The 25,672-nt window shown below is 44.0% G+C and overlaps 3 protein-coding genes across 12 annotated transcripts in view; all 3 read left to right on the top strand.

Annotated features, from left to right (window-relative positions):
- Positions 1-1,344: 1,344 nt before the first annotated feature.
- LOC149321210 (uncharacterized) lies at positions 1,345-9,768 on the top strand. Of its 2 annotated transcripts, none has more exons than XM_089517386.1 (2): positions 1,345-1,426; positions 4,823-9,768. In XM_089517386.1, exon 2 carries the CDS (start codon positions 4,841-4,843, stop codon positions 5,849-5,851), a length of 1,011 nt encoding a protein of 336 aa, XP_089373512.1. In that variant the 5' UTR covers positions 1,345-1,426; positions 4,823-4,840; the 3' UTR covers positions 5,852-9,768. The 2 variants fall into 2 exon arrangements, with proteins under 2 accessions (XP_089373512.1, XP_089373520.1); XM_089517394.1 differs by lacking the exon at positions 1,345-1,426 and adding an exon at positions 3,304-3,501.
- Positions 1,373-24,261, top strand: LOC149321209 (uncharacterized). 7 transcript variants are annotated; one of them, XM_089517329.1, is made up of 3 exons: positions 1,373-1,426; positions 15,011-15,119; positions 23,171-24,261. In XM_089517329.1, exon 3 carries the CDS (start codon positions 23,234-23,236, stop codon positions 24,257-24,259), a length of 1,026 nt encoding a protein of 341 aa, XP_089373455.1. In that variant the 5' UTR covers positions 1,373-1,426; positions 15,011-15,119; positions 23,171-23,233; the 3' UTR covers positions 24,260-24,261. The 7 variants fall into 7 exon arrangements, with proteins under 7 accessions (XP_089373455.1, XP_089373481.1, XP_089373490.1 ...); XM_089517355.1 differs by lacking the exon at positions 15,011-15,119; XM_089517364.1 differs by lacking the exons at positions 1,373-1,426; positions 15,011-15,119 and adding an exon at positions 15,813-15,833.
- Positions 24,262-24,390: 129 nt separating this feature from the next.
- Positions 24,391-25,672, top strand: part of LOC149321208 (kyphoscoliosis peptidase-like) — a 30,357-nt gene continuing 29,075 nt past the window's right edge. The window contains exon 1 of one of the 3 annotated variants that reach the window (XM_089517309.1): positions 24,391-24,459. Coding sequence is in view for 1 of the 3 variants with exons in the window: in XM_089517289.1 (XP_089373415.1) it covers positions 24,725-24,825 (101 nt within the window). In the remaining 2 variants the exon portion in view is untranslated. Of the gene's footprint in view, positions 24,460-24,697; positions 24,826-25,672 lie in introns of those variants that run through there. The other 2 variants (XM_089517299.1, XM_089517289.1) reach the window with 2 other exon arrangements.

Below are 25,672 nucleotides of genomic sequence, written 5' to 3'. Positions count from 1 at the left end.
CTCTAAGATTTTATTTTTCTTAAATTGTTGTAGGAGCCCAGGAAAGTGGATACATAGTTCATATTGTTAGTTCCTGGCAGTCCCTGTGATACAGTGGTTTGAGCATTGGACTATGACTCGGAGAGTAGGGTTTGAATCCCCACTCAGCCATGAAAACCCAGTGAGTGACCTTGGGCAAGTCCCTGTTCTCAGTCTCAGGATAGCTATGGTAACCCCTCTTTGAAGGAATTTGCCAAGAAAACACCATGTTAAGCATGCCTTAGGGTTGCCATAAGTCACAAACAATTTGAAGGCACACAACACACACTCCAGAGGAACAGTGTAAGACTCAGCACCAAAACCAGAGCTCCCACAGCACAAATGCAGGCAACATGTGAAAAGTAAGGGACATGTGCTCTGTGGTATGTGTATCTTTTCTCCATTTTGGCCCTGGGAATCACCTTGCGTTCGATGCGTTCGATCAAATCAAGAGAGCAAAGAACTTAAAGTCTTTTTTAAAAGTTCTAAGTGATGCTGACATCCCTAAGATAACATTGACAAGGACACACAGAAGCTGACTGCCAGCGGCCTATACACATGCTCCCAGGCTGGTGCGACAACAGATAGGTGTTCACATGCGCACCCACTGCTGTGCCATGGCCTACCGCCACCACTGCGTTCCTTCCAAAGGTCCCTGCTGTGGCCCATAAGGACAGAAACAGGGCATTAGCTTCACCCAATTGGCCAGGCACCCCCTTTCAATGTCACAGGCCATGACCGAGGTCTTCAGAGGGAACACAGTGGCAGTGAACATTTGCCCATAGAGAAGTGTAGAATATTTGCCCATAGGAAAAGATAAGGGAGTATTTGCCCATAGGGAAACACAGGAGAATATTTGCCTAGAGGGAAAGGTAGGGGAATCTTTGCCTATAAGGAAACATAGGGGAATACTTGCCCATAGGGAATATTGGGGAATATGTGCCCATGGGGATACACAGGGGAATGCTTGGGAGAATGAAGTTCCCCCTGTGGGCCAGTATTGCTCTATGTCTCTCCTCCTCCTTTGTGGCAGCAGAAGGGCTTTGGCCTGGGCTGCCTGCCTTCCAGCCCCTCAGTCCTTCTTCTTCCTCCTGGGACTGGAGGCTGCTGCTGCTGCTGCTGCTGCTGCCTCCCTTCCTCCGCTAGGGGGCCCTGGCTGCTGCTGCTGCTGCTGCCTCCCTTTGTCTGAGGAGGAGCCGCCGGAGGAGGAGGAGTGAGTTTCCTGGGTCAGAGGTAGCCCTCAGCCTCCATTGCCTCCTTCCTTCCTTCCATTGTGGAGCAGCCCCAGCCGGCCTGACTGCCCTCCATGAAGCAGCAGCAGCATCAGCAGCATCAGGAGCAGCTCTTCCTCTGAGGCTCACATAAAGGGCACCCCTTTTCCTCCCCTGCCTCTTTCCTGGGAAGAAAGGTAGGGGCCCCCAAGGAGACCCCCAACCCAGGCCCTGGGACTCATTTGGGGGGAGGCAAGGAGGGAAGGAGACCCCCCGTTCAATTCGGTTTTGCTTCTTGCATCAAACAAACCAGCTAGGTTTTTGCTCCAGGTTTGTTGCTATAAGAAGCCAGCTTTCTCCTTGGCCTCCTCTTGGCCTAGTTTGTTTGTTTGTTTGTTTGTGTTTATTTATTTATAGAGAGCTATGTGTGTTTTTCTCCCTGCGTCCACACTGCAGAAATATTGGTGCCACTTTTTAACTTCCCCTGGCCACAAGGACCCTGGGATTTGTAGTTTGCAGTAGTACCAGAGCGCACACACACACACACACACACACACACACACACTCTCTCTTTCTCTTTCTCATTTCTTGGAAAAAGAGAAGATGGATAAATGATACGATTTTGTTGTTGTAGTTGTGCCTTCGTTTCTGGTTTATGGCGACCCTATCCTGGGGTGTTCTTGGCAAGGTTTGTTAAGAGGGGGTTTGCCATGGCCATCCTCTGGGGCTGAGAGAGGGTGGCTTGCCTTGACAAAATCATTTGACAAGAAAACCCCATGACAGGTTCACTTTGTGTATGTATGTTGTGTGCCTTCCAGTCATTTCTGACTTATGGCAATCCTAAAGCCAGTCTATCGCAGGGGTGTTTTGTTTTGTTTTTGGTGAGGTTTGTTCAGAGGGGGTTTGCCATGGCCATCCTCTGGGGCTGGGAGAGTGTGACTTGCCCAAGGTCACCCAGTGGGTTTACATGGCCAAGTTGGATTCAAACCGTGGTCTTCAGAGTCTTTGTCCAGTGCTCAAACCACTAAACCATGCTGCCTCTCCTCTCTTTGGAAGAGGTTAAACAATGTCACAAAAGTACAAACCCCAGGATTTCATAGCATGGAGCCAGGGCAGTGAAAAGTGTTTTCAAACTGGATTATTTCTGCAGGGCGGATGCAGCCTCTCCTACATACAGCTGTAATGCAGAGTGCAGAGATTAAAGTAGTTTCACATCACATTAACTGCCCTGACTCTGTCCCAGGATATGTAGAGAGCCAGCATGGCATAGTGGTTTGAGTGTTGGACTACAATTCTGGAGACCAGGATCCAATTCTCTGCTCAGCCATGAAACCCACTGGGTGACCTTCAGCAAGTCACACTCTCTCAGTCTCAGGGGAAGGCAATGGCAAACCACTGCTGAAGAAACTTACCAAAATAACCTTGAAGGCGCGCGCGCGCACACACACACACACACACACACACGGCACCCAAACTTTCTGACAGACCAGGCAGAATACCTTGCCAAACTATAAATCCCAGGATGGAGCCATGACAGTTAAAGGGGTGGGTGGGTGACCGTTCCCTGGGTGGGGGGCAGATGGAAAGCACAGGAGCGATTTGCTGCAGGAACTAAGTTTAGAGAAGGCGAGGAAGGTATGTGACTCTGAGCATGTACAGAATACGTTTCCTTCCCTCATTGCCCATTCCTGCCTCCAAATACAGCTAAACACTCACTGATAGACTGCAAGCACATAGATGGGTGTGTGTGTGTGTGTGTGTGTGTTTATAACTGCTTTTAACCCTATTCCAGGATAAAAACCGGGCTAACACTGCTTGCACCTGTTTTATGCTCAGGAGTTTATTCCCAAAGGCAAAAAGCAGGATATGAAGAGGGCCTACGTATATGTGGGGCAGCATGATGTAGTGGTTTGAACCTTGGACTAGGATGTTGGAGACCAGGATTCGAATCCCCGCTTGGCCTTGGAAACCCACTGGGTGACTTTGGGCATGACACACTCTCTCAGCCTCAGAGGATGACAGTGGCAACCCCCCTCTGAAGAAACGTGCCAAGAAAACCCTGTGATAGGTTGGCCTTAGAGTCGCCATAACTAGATCAGAAACAACTTGAAGGCACACAACAACAGAGAGAGCCTCCAGCAACCAAACCTAGCTTGCCTTCTGTGTTTGAGGATTAGGTTATTTACAGGGTGTGGTGTCCAGACAGACGCTGTTCCAGCGTTTCTTCCCCCTCTCCTTGGGAAATAGTTGAAGACCCATCCCTTGAGCAAAGGTAGGTTTAGCCTTGCAGGCTTTCTCTCTTACAAAAGGGGGCTCTAGGCTGTGAAATCAGAGTGCAACAACAAAAAAGGGTGCATGGCCCATTGCAGAATCGGGAAACCAGCAGTCTGGCAGCCAAGCCTGGCCCCTTGTAGTGTCGTGAAGAATGCTCTGCTGCCTGAAATGCCTTGGTGTTGTTCCCCACTATTATTATTATTAACTTATATCCTGCCTTTCACCCAATATAGGGACTCAAGGTGGTGAACAGTGAATTTAAAATGGAGAAATAGAGGGAGCAGAGTGTGCAACATTAACATGTCCATTGAGTCCATTTTTATGGTCTGGGCAGCTGGGTCAGAAACGGCAAATAATTGTGATGGATGCTGTTTTTGGCTTGGACTGTTCTCCTGCACAAAGCTGGAGCATGCCCAGTTCTTGTGCCACTTCCAGGAGTCTTGTCAGAGCTGCAAAGGATTCTTGGGAGGATTTGAATTTAACGCGTTTCTCTTTCCTTACCATAAAGGCTCACAACTTGCTTTTTAAAAAGAAAGCTGAAGTAATAATAATAATAATAATAATAATAATAATAATAATAATATCTTTATTTCTATACCGCTTTTCCAAAGAGATCAAAGTAACAGCAAAGTAATAGTAACAACAACTTTCAAGGACTAGGAGCAACCACCAAGAAGGCCTTCTCTATTGTCCCTACAAGACCCTGGGAAGGGAGTGAGACAGAGAGAAGGCCCTTTCCAGATGATTTTAACACCTTAGTTCGTTCATACAGGGAGATCTGGTCCTTCAAATAACCTGGTCCCTATTCTTGGGAAGTCAGTGAAAAGTGAGTCAGTAACACTTCTGTACTTCTGTGGAACCATGGCATACTCAACAGCCCCAAATATAGGGCAGTTATACTAAAAAACTACATGACTTCACGAACCTTTCATACCTGTGTTTATGTACTATATTTCTTTTAGTAAGGAATTCTGACTATCATCAGAATTAACTCGGTGGTTTTCTCAGTGAAATGAGGAACACTTGGATAAAGTGTTTTTTGCTCACTGTGGTCAAGTGCAAATTCCTACCATGTCCTCCTCTTTCCTGGCATTTTTAACACAAAAGTAGGTTGGGATATGATGGGGGGGGGGGGGAATCAGAAGGCAATGACAACAGATAGAAAGTGCAGCGAGAATGCCACTCCTTCCAGATGTCTGGACAACAGCAGATCAGTAGATGAAGGGTTGTGGGGTGTGTGGGGTGAGAATGTATGTGCTTTTGCAATTTTTGAGAGTGTTTTGTCCTCTAAAAGAGCAACACATTTGATTTCCTGCTAGGTAAGAGGAAGTGTCAATATGAGCCACATGGAGGAGAATTTTAGCCCTGAAGAGGCACGATCCCAGCTCGTGACCAAAAGGAAACTTCTTAAGATGCTGAGCTTAAGTCCGGGACACAGCCAGGTGCGTGGAAGTGAAGGGAGAGAGAAGAAGATCCCTTCCATGACGTGGCCAGTGAAACCGGTGCATACCATCAAGAAACGCAAAGCCTTCTTGGTCCATCGGGGGACCCAGACGGAAGAAATCCCTGATATTTGCATTGAGTGTGGGAAAGTCTTCATACAGAACTCAAGCCTGATCAACCCATGGCCTGTCCAGCCCGACGATAAACCACATAAATGTTCTGAATGTGGAAAAAGCTTTACTGTTCGTTCCAGCCTGAATCGTCACCAGAGGATCCACACGGGTGAGAAACCTTACATATGTCTTGATTGTGGCAAACGATTCAATGACAAGTCCAACCTCACGCAGCACCAGCGCATCCACACTGGGGAGAAGCCCTATGAATGCATTGACTGTGGAAAAAGCTACAGCCGCAGCTCCCATAAGAAGAAACACTTGAAGGACTCGGACGAGCAGGAGGAAGCTTGTGTCCAAGAGGAAGAGGCCGAGGTCAGCGGGATTGGTGAAAAGCCCAAACCAAAACAGAAAGCGGAGGTGCTGAACACCTGTACAGAGTGCCTGCGGAGCTTCAGCCACAATGCTGACTTGATCAAGCACATGCGCATCCATACCGGGGAGAAACCCTACAAGTGCAACATCTGTGAGAAAAGCTTCAACGTCAGCTCCAACCTCTTTAGGCACCAGAGAATTCACACAGGCGAGAAGCCTTACGTGTGCTCCGAGTGTGGGAATTGCTTCACTGACAAATCGACCCTGGTTCAGCACCACCGGATCCATACTGGGGAGAAGCCTTACGCCTGCCGATTCTGTGGCAAGTGTTTTAGCCACAGCTCACACCACAAGAGACATGAGAAGATTCACAACAGAGAAAACCCCTTGTTTGCCTACCCTATCCCGTTGTTTTAACAGGTCGTTCTCAAGACGAGGAGGAGAGCAAGGATAGAGAACTGTGTGCCTCGGGGAACTCATATATATATATATTTTCATTCTTTCTGAAGAGTGCAGGAATCATCTTGAAGGATTTTGCCAGTAGGATTTCAGACACCACTTAGGTTCCCCTTGTGACTGAGTACAACTACTGGATATTGATACACACATCTATAGTATCTTTAATAAGACCCAGATGCTACATAAGTTGCAATAAAAGCTAAAAATCTGGTGAATTAATATTCACTTGTGAATTTTAATAATCTCAGATGAATTTTGTGAATATCTGAAAACAGCTATCTATTTTCCTCACATATATTGCCAAGATCCTGGAAGATGTCAGTTTATGGTCATCGTTTTCTGCCCCATGTCTTTGTTTTGCAGCATTCTCAAGATTGATCCGATTGTCTACATTCAATGTTACCAAATCAGACCTTCCCAGGCATCCTGTACACAGCACTTGTTCAAGATACTATAGCATTATTTATTGATATCCACTAATTGTATTGAATGGTGAGTGAAACTCCTGGTAGTGTTCGTACTTGGAGTCACTGGGCCTTCTTTAATTTTTGGCTCTTCTTACTACCTAGAGAAAATAGGCTGCAGGTCCTTTTGAGGGGGAGGGGAAGAAAACTCCCCATCTCTATGCAAAGACTCCTGAGTAATAGAGAATCTGCCCTTAGGAGATAGTGCTAGTAGTAAATTAACTTCAGTACCCTTTTGCTTGAGGGCTTAAGTTTTCCCCCTCCTCCTTTTTGGATAGTAGTTCCCAGCCACTGGATTACACTTTTCTTATTGTCTGCTAAATTAGGAGGCCCAATTGATGGAAATTTACCTGCCTCGTAGGTTTCTACAGATTGAGGTTAGTCCCCCCTATTATTTTATGTCTCATTAGAAAGCTAGATTGTTTGAGACCTTTGTAGAAGGCATGCTTCCCAGACCTTGGAACTGTATCCCACCCCTTCCCACTTTTTTTGCGCTTCTTAAAAAGCAATGTGGCTACTAAGGAATGGACATCCAGAGGTGGACGAGCCTTGTTATTCTATAGCAACAGGAAGACAAATTGTGCTATAGCACTTTAAGAGACTGAGTGGTTTATTGTAGCCTTGGCTATCCTAGGCCACAGACTCCCATCAGATACTCACATGGTGGACTGAGAAGGTGGAGTGTATGTGTGTGTGTATGTGTGTGTGTGTATATATATATATGATATATATATATGTTTGTGTGTGTGCGTGCATATGTGACACTTATGCACATGTGCACCCACACAGATTGAAAACCAAATTACACAAGGTGAAAGGACATTAACAAACAACGTGTCCAGATTAGTGGGCCGCTGATCATATAAACAAAATATCTAGCAAAATGGAGAACGGTTTCCCTTTAGTGATGAACCAAACACTTGTTAACCCTTATTCAAGCACTGAGAACCCTTATCGAAATTAAGAAATTATCTCTTCCTGTTCTTTTTTCTTTTTTAAATATTGCAATCCTAAGGACAAAGGGTCCTTAAATGGATTTGGCCAATTTGCCCGTTGGTTTCTGTGTGTTTCTCATTTCTCAAGTCCAGTTTGTGTACGGAAGTGTGTTCTCACAAATTCTAATCCAGTTTGTGGCTGGAGAAAATGTTACCTGAATCACAGCTCTGCCATGGACTCAACAGACAGAGTCACTACTTCTGTGCCTCTGATGTTCCTCTGTTTATGAAAGAAAGGAAAGGAAGAAGGCAAAACACATGCTACTTCCCCCTTCCCCAGAATATTTAGTGACCTACTTACAGTAACTGGGTAGTTGTGATAATTAATTATTGAAAAGAAAGAAGGCAAGTAAATGTTTTGAACCTCCCAGAACTTTAGATGTTGGGTGAAACTGTAAATCTAGATCTAACAGAGATAGCCTGAAATGAAATTGTTAAAAGTAACACGAAGGGGAAAATTTGAGATTAGCTGTCCCTAGAAGACTGCTGTTTGCTATATCTAAGTAATTTTTGTGGTTAGCTTTTATTGTTTTGGTAGGCATCCTTTACAAAAAAAATGTTTGTCCTTTAATAGAGTGTCTGATAGGAAATCTAACCTTTGATCTTTTGTAGCAGTTAATTCTACAGGATAATTAAACACATTGTACAATTGGCTTTTTTGCCACCTTGCGTGAGACTGAGAGAGGGCAGGCATCAGTGTGTCCCCTAATTCTACCAATAACAGGGAAAACAGAACCAAACAACGTTTCTAGCCCATCCACATGTGCTGTATTCTGTCTGAATCCATGTTTGTTTCTGCAATATGCATTTCTGTATTCCAGAAAGGCAAATTTTTGGTTATTAGAGGCATTTAGAATATTATTTGTAGAATTTTTTTTGAACATTTGAGTGTGTGTGTTTCTTTTTTAAAAAAGAAAAATTAGGTGATCTGGATGATAACCTCAGTTACAAATCGTTTTATTGCTTTTTGTTCCCATAACATCTGAAATACTGCTGCAGCACTATTACATCCTGATAGTTTGTTACAGTGTGCCAGTATACTTGAGGGATCCCCTCTTCTTAAATATTTTTGAGTGATGATAGTGTTTCTTGGGACCCTTTCACAGTGAACTGTCAAACTTTGAAGGAGAAAACCAAACTTGCAATCCCATATGTACCTGGTATCTCATTTGAAACATTTAAAACAACAGCAACAATGGATCAGCAATATGAGTGATTCCATGCCAGTGTCCTGATTCAGCAATTTCCTTCAGGCTGAGATCCCTGCTCACATGGATGATTTTTGATAAAAAGCCGTTTAGGTTAATGAATGGGGGTTGCATCTCAGTGGTTTGTCTTCATGATGTAGTTCTCAAGAGGCATACAACTTCAGCACATGAAGGTTCTTTCAGTTACCATAGTGAGAGCTCAGAAAACTTAACATTTTTGGACTGTAACACCCATAATCCCCCAGCCAACATAGTAATTGGCTCTGGTGGCCCAGGGATTCTGGGCGTTGCAGTAAAAAAAGTGAGTTTTCTGAGGTCCAAACATCACGTAAAGCCACTGATAGACATAACCGCCATTCATTTATCTAAATACCAGCATGGCCCACTGATAAAAATTCCAGGAGGCAGGATAGACTCTAGTATATTGTTGGAGCAAAAATGTTGGATTAAGTACATCTGTGGTTTTAAGCAGAAAGGCAGTCTATATATATATATATGGCCATGCTGACCAAGGAATTCTGGGAATTGTAGACCAAATAAAATAAAATCAATGTTTTCCCAAGTGTATATTCACCCAGTGATCAATGTGAATTGTTGCTTTTTTCCTTTCCAGGATCCCTGCCATGTTATTTATACCTGTCACTATTAAACTTTAGTGATGAGCACGGGTGAAACATGTTGCCAGACTTCCATAATGTTTTGCTGGTACTTTGTACCTGCCTGTTCCTGCATATTTCCACCAGTATGTTCCCTGCTGCACAGAGACTTCCCCGCCCCACACCCTACACTGCCATTCTGTTTCCCAGTGGAAAGATTTCCCCATTAACTTGAATGACAGGCACAGCTTCAAATGCCAGAAAGCGCTCTCTCTCTCTCGTAATGAGTTAATGGGGGCACTGGTTGTGCCACAGGATCTGAAAAATATTCTTTATGGGGGACCTTGAGCTCTGAATGGAAAGAAGGGGAGTGGAATCTATCCCCTCCCCCCAAATTACAACCCTTTATTTGGAGCACAACAGTAAGTGTGTGTGTATGTTAAATCACACTTTTGTTCCTTTTTTAAAAATAGGTGGTGTGGTGTAATGATTTTAAAGAAAGCCTTCCTGTTGAAGTGAATGGAGAGTTATAATAACTTAATCAACATAGTATCTAAGCATTTCCCTGGTGAATGAAATCTTAAGAAAAATAATAATAAATTGTGATTTACTACTGTGCAGTCTGCCTTCTTGGACCCTTTTATCTATTCTTAATTGCACAATTGCTTTGAAATATGGTTCAAATGGGAAAGATTGTGTCCTCTCTGAAGAGGAATGTGAGATAAGTGGTTCTGCCCTCTTGGAACATACTGAGCTTTATTAGGTCCTACTTTTGTCTTTTCCTAGGTTAGAAGCTTAGAATCTATAATTGAAAAGACCATCTAGTTCCAGCCTCTGCAGTTCAGGAATGCACTCCCAAAATATAGCCATCCAACCTCTATTTAAAGAAAGACCCCCAAAGAAGTGTTTCCAGGTTGAAACCTGAAGATTTTTCCTTTATTTTTAATTCTGCTGCCACTATAGGAAATGGTACTATTTGCCACTCTTTGCTAGGTTTAGTAAGATCTACTGTGGGGCAAGGCAAAAACACAGCTGTGACTATACAAATGGGATGAACGGCAGCCCTTTACATGGGTAGCACTTTTCTGGGTCCAGTCAAAACCATAATCTCAGGTTTTGGGTTTTGTACGCATCTGGGGCTGCATCTACACTGCAGAAATAATGTGCATTTTGACACTGCTTTAACTGCTGTGGCTCAGTGCTATGGAATCCTGGGATTTATAGTATGCTGTACCACCAAAGATATCTGACAGAGAAGACTAAATATGTTACAAAACTACAAATTCCTTTATTCCATAGTACTGAGCCATAGCAGTTAAAGCAGTGCTAAACTGCATTCTTTCTGTAGTGGAGGTGCAGCCTCTGTCAACGTATGGTGAACTCATTCATTTGATAGGATTTTCTTAGGCACGGAATACTCAGTGGTGATTATATAACCAACATCACCTAGGATTCCTTGACTGTCTCCCATTCTAGCACTAATCAGGCCTGACCTGACTTAGCTATCAGATGGGTTTGGATTCCTTCAAGGTATTTAGACCTCTCAAACCTCTTAATGGCAAGGGATGGTGGAAGTTGCAGCCTAATAACACCTGGAAGGCTATAAATTGTCCTGTCTTCTAGCAGGTGGAGGAGCAACAGGACTGAGAAAGGAAATACAGGCCTGATACAGACAGCCAAAATAAAGCTGCTTCGAGTCACTTTGGAGGTATGCTGTTTCAATGATACATGCATCCTAAGAGTCCAGAAGCTGCACCAAAGCCACACTCCAGTCCTAAGGACTGGAATGCAGCTTTGGTGCAGGTTCCAGACTCTTAGGACGCAAGCATCATTGAAACACCATATCTCCAAAGTGACTCGAAGCAGCTTTATTTTGGCTGTCTGTATAGGGCCACAGTGTTTTCATGACACCATAGCCTGTTGCAATAAGAGAATGGTTTAAAAGGACTCCCATTTAATAACCTGCCAGTCCTACCAAGTTACTTCTTTTCACCCTGGCCTTTGTTCATGGGGATCCATCCTATGTGAGAAGAGAAGGTGAATGGCTTGGTGTTGATTTATCCATTCATATTTTTAACATAATAGGTATTCCAGTGAGTGCATTTGCCTATCATGTTAAACCTAGCAGCCTGGTTTATTACACTGCAGTTGGAATGAACGAGTGCTTGTGAATATACCCCACTCGCTTCTGTTTTGTTACTCTTCTGAGTGTGAGTGGCTGCATGGAAGGTTAGTCTTTTTTTAATATCAGCCCAGTTTTCTAATTTATCAAGATTCTTTGGAATTCTGTTCCTATCTTCCAGTGTGTTAGGTACCCCCTCCCAGTTTTGTATCATCTGGAAATTTGATGAGGATTCCTTCCATCCCATCATTTAAAATATTAATAAAAATGACAACTCTTTGAGCATGATATTCCAACCAATTAGGGATCCGTTTGATGATGTTTCCATCTATTCCAGATTTAGTTAGCTTGCTGATCAAATTACAGGGGACCTAATCAAATACTTTGCTGAAATCCACATAAATAGCATCCATAGCATTCCCACTATCTACTAAACTAGTGACCTGATTAAAAAAAAGGATACAAGGTTAGTTTGGCAGGATTTGTTTTTAACAAAACTCATACTGATTTCTACTAGTCACTGCATTGTCATCAAGATTCTTGCCAACAGACCCCTGTATAATATGTTCTAATGTTTTTCCTGGTATTGAGATCAAGCTGACTGGCCTGTAGTTTTCTGGATCTTTTTGGAAAGGAGGGACAATGTGTGCTTATTTCCAGCCCTCTGGCACTTCATCTGTTTGTCATGATATCTCGAAAATGATTGCTGGTGGTTCTGTGAGTATGTCAGCAAGTTCCTTCAATAGTCTGGGATGCAGTTTATCTGACCCGGCAGATCTAAACTCATTTAGGTTAACTTTATGATATATTACAGTCAGCCCTTCATACCCATGGTTTCTTTATCCACAATTTGAAAATATTTAAAATATATAAATTCCAAAAATCAAACCTTGATCTTGGGACACCAATTTACTATCCATTGTACTTTAAGGGACTTGAATATTCACGGATTTTATTATTCACAGGGGGTCCTAGAACCAAACCCCAGCAGGTACCAAGGGCCCACTGTACTCAGACCCATGAATAATTGCAAATTTGCAAAAGCCAAAGCCACAAATTTAGGGGGCTGACTGTATTTCCTTCAGTGGGTTCTTGAAATGGAACTTGTAAATCCCAGTCCACTGCACCACACTGCCTTTTAGTCTGTTATGCAGCCATTACCCAAGGTTATTAGGGAGGTGCAGACCACATCAGGTGATGCCTCAAAGGGGGTGTGCCACTGAGTTGGGCCCTCTGCCCACTTCTGGACACTGATGGGGGTGCATGCTCCTGCCACCCAGCAACCTTTCCAGGTCTTGGATGCAGGGCTGCTGGCTGGATGGGAAAAGAGGGTGGTGGCAGAAGTCTAGTGCTACAGACTTCCCCTATTTGCCATTGCCTCTTGTTTATGTATCTTTGCTGTTTTGGGCTCTCTCGACCTCAACCAAGAGAACCCAAGGCAGTGTGTACAGGGTGACCAGACATTCTCCTTTTCCAGGACATGGCCTATATTCCAACCTTCTGTCCAGGAGGAATTCCAAAATGCCCTCCTTATTGAGCATGACTTAGGGCTAGAGCAGAGAAGTGCAAAAGAGCTTGTTTATGTTTCTTTGCTGTTTTGGGCTCTCTCAACCGCAACCAAGAGAACCCAAGGCCACCCAAGGCAGTGGGTACAGGGTGACCAGACATTCTCCTTTTCCAGGACATGGCCTATATTCTAAACTTCTGTCCAAGAGGAATTCCAAAATGCCCTCCCTATTGAGCACAACTTAGGGCCAGAGCAGAGAAGTGCAAAAGAGCGACTGTAGTTCGCTCCGGCTGCAAGTGGGTCAGGACCGTGCTGACCGGATGGCCTGTTCCCAAAGTTGGATTATACTGGCTCCTTTTTGCTCTCGTACAAAGGACCGGAGTGCAACTTTGTGCCGCATTAGAGGTGTGCATTGTTTGAATGCCATGTCTCCAAAGTGACTAGAAGCCATTTCATTTGACTCATCTCTTGCAGCCCTAAGAAGCATGAATTTACATGTATATGAGTGCTTTCAGCTTTTATTGGGTAATGTCCTACATTTTATGATGCCTTGTCCTCCTTTGTAGTCAAGACATCTGGTCACCTTGAGGGGGTGCAGCAGCAGCAAACCATTTGCAGGCAAGGATGCTGTGGGGGAAGGAGATGCCGGGCAGCAGTACCATCTACATGCCAGTAGCTGCAGCGCACAGAGGGGGTGGCTGGAGTGTGCCAGGCAACTTGGGGGGACAGAGTGTGCAGTCAGGGGTAAGCAGACAGTGAGCACCCTTTCCTGCCTGCTTCCACTTTTCATTGGACCACTCCTTCCCATTCCCCTTCCCTCCTGCTGTCTCTTGTGTTGCCTCCCCTGGAGTGGCTTCCTGCCTGAGGGGAACAACCTTTTTGTTTTAATTATGTGAGTTTATTAATATAACATATTGCTTGACCTACCAACAAATTATTCATATTCTGTCTCAGAACTGTACTCAACTATTAACTAATCCCTCATACAGAGAGAGAGAGAGAGAGAGAATACAGTCAGCCCCCCACGTTTGCGTTTTTGACTTCTGCGGATTTGATTATTCATGGATTTGATTAACATGTTCTCTCTAGAAACCTCTAGGTCCTCTAATGTAACTCTTTTATCCACTTCTGCCAAATGTTGTGCTGGAGGACCTAGAGATTCCTAGAAAGAACACTTCTCTAGGCACTTGTAGGTCCTCCAGGACAATTTTATGGTCAATCCCACTGGGTGACCTTGGGCATGTCACAATCTCTCAGCCTTGGAGAATGGCAATGGCAACGCCCCTCAGAAGAAACTTGCCAAGAAAACCTTGGCTGAGAATTTAAAGTACCTTTCCCCAAATGGGATCCTAGGATGGCAGTTAAAAGTGGAATCATAGCACTATAACTGGGTAATGTGAACAGACTCCTGGTTTAAATGTGATCATAGAATCATAGAGTTGGAAGAGACCCCAAGGGCCATCCAGTCCAACCCCATTCTGCCATGCAGGAACCCACAAATAAAACACCCCTGACATATGGCCATCCAGCCTCTGTTTAAAGACCTCCGAAGAAGGAGACTTCACAACTCTCCGAGGGAGTGTGTTCCACTGTTGAACAGCTCTCAAGAAGTTCCTCCTAATATTTAGGTGGAATCTCATTTCCCTGTAGCTTTCATCCACTGCTTCTGGCCGGAGCAGCAAAAAACAAACTTGGTCCATCCTCAATATGACACCATTTTAAATGTTTAAATACGGCTATCAGATCAGCTCTTATCTGTCTCTTCTCCAGTCTAAACATACCCAGCTCCCTAAGCCTCTCCTCATAGGACATGCATTCCAGACCATGCACGTCCAGGTATGTCTAAAAGCAAACTTTGCTATCCACGTCTGACATTTGGGTTTCCACTATGTCATGGGCAGCTATGGCCACAGTACTGTACTTCCAGCCAGGCTTTGGGATCCCTGCCTTACTAATATTAAACATGCAAACCCCAGAATGACCCAGTTTCAATGGGATTCCAAACGCATGGAACCATGCTTAGATTTCTTCAGAGAGAGTGTGCATGCCTGAAGTCATGTTTAAACCAGGCTGCTCATATGGTTGCCTTTCTTTTGCTTTGGCATTTTAAGCAGCTGCAGCCTCTGTTCCTCATACCTCCAACAAGACTTTTCTTCAATTCAGTACCAATAATAACACACCAATAGGAAGATCCATCTTTGACTAGGCTTCTGTTAACTTTACAGCCCGACTCCTCAACCTCTTCCCAGCTGAACTTGGTTTGGTGGAAATGATTGCAAAGGAAGGGGATGGCTGCCACCAGAGGGCCCTGATGTACGGCTAAACAAATAGAAGGTAAATTTCCTGGACATCTCCCAACACTGTAGCAACATGGCCAGAAGGAAGGGGAGCCAGTCTACATGAATAACCCATCCATACCATCTGAACTGAGAACAATAACAACAAAATGCAGGCCTGGGACTAACATCTTCCATTTCCCCCCTCCTGTATGGTTTTTAACATCTTGCCTGATGAAGAAGCCAGTGGAACTTTGAAAGCTTGCAACACGTATATTGTGCATTTTGGTTGGTCAAATGAAGACATCACTGTTTGTGGACTTTGCTAAACGAAGGGAATGTTTTCTTTCTCCTTAATGGTCTCCACTTAGTCTTTTCCAAGGCCCAGCTTCCTGGGTCAGGCACTATTATTTGTTTGTTTATGGTATTTATACCCTGCTCTTCAGCCCTAATGGCTATCACAGCAGCTTACAATTATTATTTTTAATTAGACAGTTTCCTGCCCTCAGGTTTACAATCTAAAAGGACATGACACAAAAGGAAAAGGGAATGGTGGTGAGGAAGGGGATCAAGTCCAGTGGTTCTTCTCTTCCTCTGAGGCCTGGACCATGGCAGATGGACTGGAGGGAGGCTCCTTCTTCTGGTTCTGGCTGGCCCTGATGGAGTTGGGCCTGCCTTATCACTCCCTCCCAGGCGGATGATGACAGATGGCATGGAGGGAGGGCTCTTCTTTTTCAGGCTAGACACTACTTCTGCTGTTGCTTTCTCCATGGTGAGGCTGACATTTCTGCCTTCAGTTCTTTCCTCCTGCAGCCTGTGGGCAGGGTGACCATATGTCCTCCTTATCCAGGACATGTCTAACAATTCAGCCTTCTGTCCAAGAGGAATCCCAAAATCTCCTCCAGGCATCTAATTGGAGCCTGTTCTTGCTGCAAAATGGGTGATAGGATGGGTCCTTCTCAAGTTCTTTTCTCCAAGGAGTAGCAGTAGACAAGACTCACACCCAGAGCTCAGGACATGTTTGTTTCTCAGAGGGGAAAAGGACAGCAAACGTGTTAAGCAATGGGCTTATTGAGGAGGAAGGATGATCCCTCTAGATCTAGTTTTCAAGGCTCTTCTCATATGCTGGGTCAGCTCTTGTTGGTAGTTGGATGGAAACAGCCAAGGAATTGCAGGTGCTGTAGGCTATATTTTAGAGGAAGGAATTAGCAAAAACCCCTCTGAGTCTTCCTTGCCTAAGAAAACCCAATGAAATTCATGGGGTCAGCATAAATTGACAGGCAACTTGTCACAATATCCAGAAGATACAGCAAGCTTGTTTTTTGTTCCTTCAGAGACTAGCAGACATATTGCATTATTAAACAAACCCAAAGCTGGCAAATAAATCCGCATGACTCTTGAGTTTGTAAACTCATCAATTTTTGCCAAATGGACTATTTCAGCTTGGCAAATGGGACACTTTTATGACACTTTTACAACACTCTCTCAAAGTTTTACAATCAGAAGAAAGAGAACAAAGTCATGCGAAGAGAGAACCCCTCCTGTGCATCTTTATGTTTGCTTGCCGGGTTTGTTTAATAATGCGATAAAGCTCTGTAAAATGATTAATGGATTCATATGACCGAAAAGAGATTTCACCGAAACATTAGAAAGAACTTTATTGTAAGCATGATATTGTAAGTGTGATAGACTGCCTGAGAGGGTGGTGGACTCTCCGTCCTTGGAGGTCTTTATACAGAGGTTGAATGGGCATTTTTTAAATGGATGCCTTAACTACTGTACAGTGGACCTTTGTTATATGCCGGGGTTTGGTTCCAAGATCCCCTGTGTATAACAAAATCCTTGTATGCTCAAGTCTCATTAAATATAATGACATAGCAAAATGGTGTCCCTTATAAAAAATGGAAAATGAAGGTTTGATATTTGAAATGTATACTTTCTTTGAACATTTTCAAACTGTGGATGCTTGAATCCGTGTATGAAAAATCTGTGTATAAGGGCCGACTGTATATTCCTGCTTGGCAAAGGGTTGGTCTAGGATTAGGTGGTCCTTGTAGTCCCTTTCAGTTCTATGATTTCCTATTCTCTGAAAACAATTAACTTAAAAAATTACACACTCTTGATAAATATATGTTACATGGTCCAGAAGCATCATCCTGCATAGACATTGTTTAGTCCAGGCATGTTGCTTTTACAGACATTTAAGCTTATAAGGCGTATTGTCTCTAATAAAGGCGCAGGGTACTCGTAGTCCATTATTTTGCTAAGGAACATCAACTTATTCAATACGTATTTGTAACAGATAAGCACCAGAATATCTCATATGTCATCTGATGAGAATTTTATCAGGCAGGAATTGCAGAATTTGGTAGCATTTCAGCATTTCCAGTACACAGCAATACATATAAGGCATCTAGATTCAGAAACTTCCCCTGGTTCAGCACTGTAGTATTAGCCTTCCATATCCACAGATTCTTTATCCCAGGATTAATCTCTCCACAGCTTGAAAATGTTCCAAAAATGTATTACTTCCAAATAGCAAACCTTGAATTTGCTATTTTATAAAGGACACCATTTCACTGTGATGCTGTATATAATGGTACTTGAACATCCATGGATTTTGGTATCCAAAGAGGGTCCTGGAACCAAACCCCAGTGGATACCAAAGACCCACGATACAGTCGTCCTTCCACATTTGCTGTTTGACTTTTGTGGATTTGATTATTCACGGATTTGAGTAACTGTTCTCTCTAGAAATCTCTAGGTCATTCAGTGAGACGCTAAAGTCAACATGAGTTCCAGTCTCTGTGCTATTTCTTCTGAGCTCCTTGGCCATTCCCCTATTCTTAGAGAGCAGACCTGTGTGTGCCACAGAGACTGCATCTGCACTGGAAAAATCATGCCGTTTTACACCACCTCAGCTGTCATGGATGACATCCCTTCAAATATTTAAACATGACTATAATATCCCCTCTTAACCTATACATACCCAGCTCCCAAAGTCTCTCCTCAGAAGGCATTGTTTCCAGACCACCATTTTGGTGACCCTCCTTTGGACACACTCCAGCTTCTCAACATCCTTTTTGAATTGTGGTGCCCAGAACTGTGATCAGGATTCCAGGTGAGGCCTGACCAAGGCAGAATAGAGTGGCACTATTACTTCCCTTGATCTAGACACTATACTTCTGTTGATGCAGCCTAGAATCTCATTGGCCGTTTTAGCTGCTGCATTACACTTGACTCATGTTCAACTTGTGGTCTACTAGGACTCCTATATCCCTTTCATATGCACTTTTGTCAAGCCAAGTGTCCCCTATCCTATATCTGTGCATTTCATTTTGCCTGGTTAAGTGCAGTACCTCTATTCCTTCATCCAAATGATGGCTAAAGATGTTGAATAGCACTGGGTCCAGGACAAATCCCTGTGGCACCCCATTGGCCACTTCTCTCCAGGATGAAGAAGAGCCATTTCTGAGCACCCCCTTTGAGTTTGGCCAGACAACCAAGTACAAATCCATCTAACAGAATGCTAAATTTCTTACAAAACTACAGACCCAGGAGATCACAGTATGGAGCCTTGCCAGTTAAATCAGTGTCAAAAGAATTAATGCCATTTGACACCACTTTTACTGTCATGGCTCCATCTTATGGAATTCTGGGATTTGTAGTTGTGGTACTAGAGCCCTCTGACAGAGAAGGCTAAATGTCTCACAAAACTACAAATCTCAGGAGTCCATAGCATTGGGCCATGGCAGTTAAAGCAGTGTCAAAGGAATTGATGCCATTTGGTTTCACTTTTACTGTGATGGATTCCTGGGATTTATGAGTTATGGTACTAGAGCTCTCTGACAGAGAAGGCTAAATGTTATTATTATTATTATTATTATTATTAACCTTTATTTATAAAGCACTGTAAATTTACACAGCGCTGTACATACAAACTTTGAGTTAGATGGTTCCCTGCCCTCAGGCTTACAACCTAAAAAGACATTGCATAATTGTCGCTTACTATTTGATGTTCTTTTGGTGCCTGTTTATCGAACCATTTCCTGTATTGCTATGTACTGTATATGTATTATCCTACTTGAGAGTATGTATTTTCCCTGGAAGAAGATTAACCATCCATTATGAAGCCAAGCCCGCTCTCTCCAGTCCATCTGCCTTGGTCCAGGCCTCGGAGGTAGAGAGGAACTGCTGGACCTCTTACCCTTCCCTCCTCCTTTTGTGTCATGTCTTTTTAGATTGTAAGCCCGAGGGCAGGGAACCGTCTAATTAAAAAGATTGTATGTACAGCGCTGTGTAAATTTACAGCGCTTCATAAATAAAGGTTAATAATAATAATAACACGACACAAAAGGAGAAGGAATGGTTGTGGGGAAGGGGATCAGGTCCAGCAGTTTTTCTCCACCTCCGAGCCCTGGACCAAGGCAGATGGACTGGAGGAAGGGCTTGGCTTCTTAATGGATGGTTAAAAGGAGGCATCCTGGGTCAGAGAGGGGCTTGCCCCTGGGAACGCTTCTCTAAATGTGTCACAAAATTATAATTCCCAGACCATTGAGCCATGGCGGTTAAAGGGATATAAACTTGGATTATTTCTGTAGTGCTGACGCAGCCATAGTTTGATACTATGTAGCCATGGTGATTAGGCATCCTCCTTTTCCAAGATATGTCCTCTATTACAACCTTCTATCCAGGAGCATAACTAAGAAGCAAGCATTTATCTTTATATGAGTGTTTCTTAGCTTTTATTTGGTCATTTCCCCAAAAAAATTTGCCCTTGAACATCCTGTATTTTGCGGTGGCTTGTCTTCCTTTGTGGTCAGGACATCGGGTCATAACCTGTCCTGGGATTTGTAGTTTGTTGTGGCCCCGGAGCTCTCTGACAGAGAAGGCTAGATACCTCACAAAACTACATATCCAGTTTGACACTGCTTTAACTGCCATTGGCTTCGTCTTAATGGACTTCTGCGAACTGTAAACATTTTTTTTAAAAATTGTAGACATTTACAGTTTAATTTAATTAATTTACATAACTTACATAATTTAATATACATAATTGTAGACATTTACAATTCTGCAAATTGTAGATATCTAATTGTGAGGCATTCGGCCTTCTTTGTCAGAGGGAGAGCACAGGTGCCACAACAAACAACAACTCGCAGAAAACCACAGCATGGAGCCATGGCAGTGGATGCAGCCTTAAGGTCCAAAACACACTGCAAAAATAATCCAGTGTGAGACCGCTTTAACTGCCCTGGCTCAGCTTTAGGGAATCTTAGGAATTGTAGTTTAACGTGGCACCACAGCTCTCTGACAGAGAAAGCAAAATGTTTTACAAAGCTCTATAGATGATGATGATGATGATGATGATGATGATGATAGTGTGGATGTAGCCTGAGGCTAAAAGCTAGCAGCCTTGAACCTTCTCCTCCTCAGAGGCCTGCCAGGGCTCTCTGTCAGGAGGATGGCCACTAGAGGACTCTAGTTGTGGGAAGCCTCTCTCCTTCCTCCTCTCTTTCTTCTTCCCTTCTCCTCCCTTCTCCCCATTGAGGTTGGGCTTCCCAGGTTAGCCAGCCATGGTGCTTCCTGTCTCCCCCTCCCCTCCACTTCCATTGCGACCCCCAAATCCGAGCAGAGCCCCTTGGAGGGGAGAGATTGGAGCCAGATCCTGCTGAAGGGAGCCCCCCTCAGCCTCCAGAGGAGGACATTTCTCTCTCTCTCAATCAATCCCTTCAGCTTTTCAGATCCTCAGGAGGGAGGCTTCCAGGCCTAAGAAGCCAGTCTCCCCCAGGAAAGGCAGCAAGAGGGCACTGGGGTCCCCCCTCAAGGAAAGAGGGACCCCCCACCATCATTTTGTCTTTTCACACACACCCTCCTGGGAGCCTTCTCCTCAAAGTAAGCCTGGCCCTCCCAGAAAATAGAAGGTCCTTTCAACAAAAGGGATGATGATGATGATGACTGGAAAAGTTCCTATTCAGGGGGATTTGGGGAACTGTCCCAAAAAATGGACAACAGGTTTTTTTTATTTATTATCATTTAAATGATTAAAATAATAATTTTATTATTATTTTGTCGTGTGCCTTCATAGGATCATAGAAGAGTTGGAAGAGGCCCCAAGAAGGGCCATCCAGTCCAACCCCATTCTGCCATGCAGGGACTCTCAATCAAAACACCCCCTATGAGAGATGGCCACCCAGCCCTCTGTTTAAAGACCTCCCAAGGAGACTCCACCACTTTCCAAGGGAGTCTGTTCCACTGTCAAACGGCTCTTATGGTGAGGAAAAGTCTTCCTAATGTTGAGGTGGAATCTCTTTTCCCATAGCTTGAATCTGTTGCTCCATTTCCTATTCTCTGGAGTAGCAGAAAACAAGCTTTCTGACATCCTTTCAAATATTTAAATGTGGCTATTATGCCACCTCTTAACTTTAACTCCACCGCACTCCAAAGGAGTGTGTTCCACTGTCAAACAACTCTCACTGTCAGGAAGTTCCTCCTAATGTTGATGTGGAATCTCTTTTCCTGTAGCCCCCAATTTTCCTTCAGTTCATTTCTGACTTATGGAGACCCTGTCATGGGGTTTTTCTGGCAAGATTTGTTCAGGGAAGGGTTTACCATTGCCTCCCCTTGAGGCTGAGTGTGACTTGCCTTGACGAAATGTTTTACCAAGAAAACCTCAAATAGGATTGCCTTGTGTGTCTCTCTGTGTATGCCTTCAAGTGGTTTCAGACCTGTGGCAACCCTAAGGTGTTTTCTTGGCAGGATTTGTTCAGGGAGGGGTTTGCCATTGCCTACCCCTGAGCCTGAGCGAGTGTGACTTTCCTTGACAATATCACTTACTGTGGTAGGTTTGTCTTGTGTGTCTGTGTGTGTGCGTTCAAGTCATTTCAGATTTATTGAAACCCTAAGGTGAACCTGTCATGGGGTTTTCTTGGCCGAGTGTATCACTGTTTTTGGGGATGTAGCATGTAGTGAGGAAAGTTCGGTTTGTTGAATTTGTGTCTACTTTAAGGAGCCATCACAGTGTATTGGCTGAGTGTTGGAGTAGGTCTGAGAGATCAGGGTTTGAATCCCTGCTCAACCACAGAAACGCACCTTGAGCAAGTCACATCCTCTCAGCCTCAAAGGAAGGCAATGACAAACCCATTCTGAACAAATCTTGCCAAGAAAACCCTGCAATAGGTTCATCTTAGGGTCACCATAAATTGGGAATGACGTGGAGGCACGCAACAACAACGCAATTCTAAAATGCCCAGGAGCTGTGTTTCGAAAACAGTGGCAACAATCCTGTGACTCAGGAGTAGGCAACCCTTTTGAGCCGGGGGCCAGGTTGCTGTCCCTCAGACAACTGGGGGGGCCGAAGCCAAAAAATAAATAATTAAATAATTTTAAAAACTTAAATAAATAAACCAGGACAAATGTAGGACAAAATTTTCAAATGGAGGGCACTTTTAAATAAAAAATGGAGGACACGTGAAAAAATTTGCTGATTTTTAAAAAAATGTTAATATAAATGCATGTTTCTGAGGCTTCTATAGACAATTGCCTCACCATGCCCCTCGTGCGAGACGCCAAAGGCCCCGGTGGCAATTGGCGGCAGGACCAGGCTGGGGCCGGTCCCAAGGCCTCGCCGGGCCGCATCCAGCCCGCGGGCCACAGGTTGCCTACCCCTGCTGTGACTGTTCTACAGTAAGAGAATAAGAAAGGCTCTGCTGATGAAATGGAAGTGGACCGGAACTTGGAAAATTTAATTTTTTGGACAACAATTTCCCAAAGCACCCAGATAGCATGGAACCAAAAAAGGAATTTTTCCAAGCTCAGGCCAGCTAAAATACTCTGAATTAAAGCTGGATACAAGGAAGAAAGGAGTGTTTGTGAAGATTTTCCCATGTCAAAGTTTTAAAATGTAAGCAGGACTTTATTTCAAACAGAGTAGGAACGACTGTCATGAGGAAAGGAAAGGAGGAGGGTGAAATGTCACACAGGACTGGAGTCCAGAAAGTGCTTTCTGTTTGTGATGGTCAAAATGTTGATATAACCAAAACAGATTTCTGCACACCACATTTGTTGTAGTATCATATGTGAATTTGTTGTCTTTGTTTCTCTCAACAGGTTATGGGGGTCCAACTGTAACTTCAGAGGAAAGTGTTCACCTCTCAGCAGAATCCAAACAAAATGCCTCCAAAACGGTCCAAAGTGAAAGGTCCTGCGGCATCAGGTCAGAAAAGACGACCAAAGGGTCAGAGGAAGTCAGAAGAGCAGCCGCAGAACTTTTTTCTGGTAGACAAGAAGGGTAAAGTGGACGTTCTTCATAAAAAGGTGAGGAAACGCAAAGGCACCACTGCTCCACAGAGAACCTCCTCAGGAGAGAACTTGAGCATTTGCACAGAGTGTGGGCAAACTTTTGTGCAGAGCTCTGATCTGATTAACCACCAGAGAATCCACACTGGAGAGAAGCCCTATAAATGCTCAGATTGTGGGAAAACATTCAGCGTCAGTTCCAACCTGAGTAGGCATCAGAGAATCCATACAGGTGAGAAACCATACCTTTGCTCTGAGTGTGGGAAAAGTTTCACTGACAAATCGACCTTGGTTCAACATGTCCGGACCCACACTGGAGAGAAGCCCTATCAGTGTATCGACTGTGGGAAAACATTCAGCCGCAGCTCCCATCACAAGCGGCATCTGAAGAGCCCACCAGGAAAACAGCAAAGCAAATGCAGCCACCCAGAGGGCAGTGCCTCCACCAACTCATTTGCTCCTAGCAAAGGCAAAAAGACCAGAGTCTCCAAGAAGCAAAATCCTCCCTTTGAAATCCCCCACACATGTGCTGAATGCTGGCAGAGCTTCAACCAGACCTCAGATCTGGTCAAGCACATGCGCATCCATACGGGCGAGAAGCCCTTTGAGTGCAACCACTGTGGGAAATGTTTCAATGTCAGCTCCAACCTTATTAGACACAAGAGAATCCACACAGGGGAGAAGCCCTACACCTGTGCTGACTGTGGGAAGAGCTTCACAGACAAATCTACTCTCACTCAGCATAACCGCATCCACACAGGGGAGAAGCCCTATACATGCACTTACTGTGGGAAGAGTTTCAGCCGCAGCTCTCACCACAAGAGACACCAACGGATCCATGCAGGAGAAAACCCGGTCTCTTTTCTGCCACTGTGGCCTTACCCTAACCAGATGTATTGAGAAGTCCTTTGGTGGATAGAATGTACATGGAACTTTTGTCCAGCTGAAGCTCCTGCTCCACTCCTAACCTCACAGCACCAGGATTTAATCAATATATTGCTGACACATTCACCTTACAATTGCTAAGAGATAGCATTCCCCTGGAAACTGCCCAGATAATAAGAATAATAAGATAGAACAGAGAAAAAATTTCGAATCTTGTAAGTCAGAACTCTATATCAAATTGTTTGGTGGGTGTCATTGGAGCTCTCTTCTCTGGACCCTTCTTCCATCTTTTGCAAGGATTCCTGTCTTTTCCATATCTGTTCTTAAACATTCTTTTTTATTTAATGGTATCTAAGATACATGGGCTACGGACCTTTTTTTTTTTAAAAAATCCTCAGTTAATATGATTGCAATGTACTAAGACCTTATGTTGGGTGATGTTCTCATATTTAATTCAAATTATTGTACAGAACATGTGGTATGGCATCTTCTGTTGGTGAGGATGTTAAGAATGTGCCCCCCCTCCTGCTCTTCATACACCAGGTTCCTGCAAGACTTGCTTGTCCACTCTTGGAAAGCAGGTGGAGATTTCCTCTTTATGGATTCATTGGGAAAACAACTGTACTGGTGGGAGTGTGAGGAACCAGAGGCTGAGGAATCAGCTCATGCAAAGCCCAGTTGAGATTGCACCATTTGGGCTGGAGGGTAGGCAGTGTAGTGATGGATGGTGAACCCATGGATGGTGTACAATTCCACATTCCAGTGCTGATCACCTCCTCCATGATATGACTTCCAACCTGCCCCTTTTTGTCTCTGAGGTCATAAAAGTTGACGTATGATGGAAAGCACTTAAGCAATTTGGAGAAGGAGCATCTGAAGGCAGATCTCTGAGAGTTAGCCTCTCTTTGTATTGGGGTGCACAGTGTCCCGCAAGTCACATGTGGTCTCTCAAGGCCTTAGCTGTGGCTCCCCATGGGTGCTGTGACCCACTCCATTCAGGAGATTACTACATGTGGCTTTTAAACCTTGATTAGAGCTGGGGAAAACACCTTTGGGAATACTTATCGCACAACAGTGCCTCTGACCTATAGTTGCTGTGTCACCAAAGCATGATTAGGGCATCCCTTTTTATTGACAGGAGAAACCTGTCACTGACCAATTGTGCTAGCCTTGGTTGGAAAATAACACTGCTGGGGCAACTGTGCTATTGTCAGTGACATGGTGTCAGTGTCTCTTCCTCTCCCCCTGTTCCCCCCTAGCCAAAAGTATTGCCAAAGGTGCTTTTTTCCCAGCTCTAATTGCTGTTCACAAGCAGACTGATAGCCTTTATTTATTTATTTTTCTATTTCTTGTTGTTGTTTTAAAACCCTTAAATCACACTAGCAGAACTCTGGAATGGTGTGGAAAAACTGAACATAAAAATAAAAT

This window comes from Sceloporus occidentalis, unplaced genomic scaffold, assembly GCF_023333645.1.
Source record: "Sceloporus occidentalis isolate IW3139 unplaced genomic scaffold, rSceOcc1.0.p SCAF_1, whole genome shotgun sequence".
NCBI classification, from domain to species: Eukaryota; Metazoa; Chordata; class Lepidosauria; order Squamata; family Phrynosomatidae; genus Sceloporus; species Sceloporus occidentalis.
The sequence above is the reverse complement of the archived record's forward strand: the minus strand, read 5'-3'. Positions and strand labels throughout refer to the sequence as shown.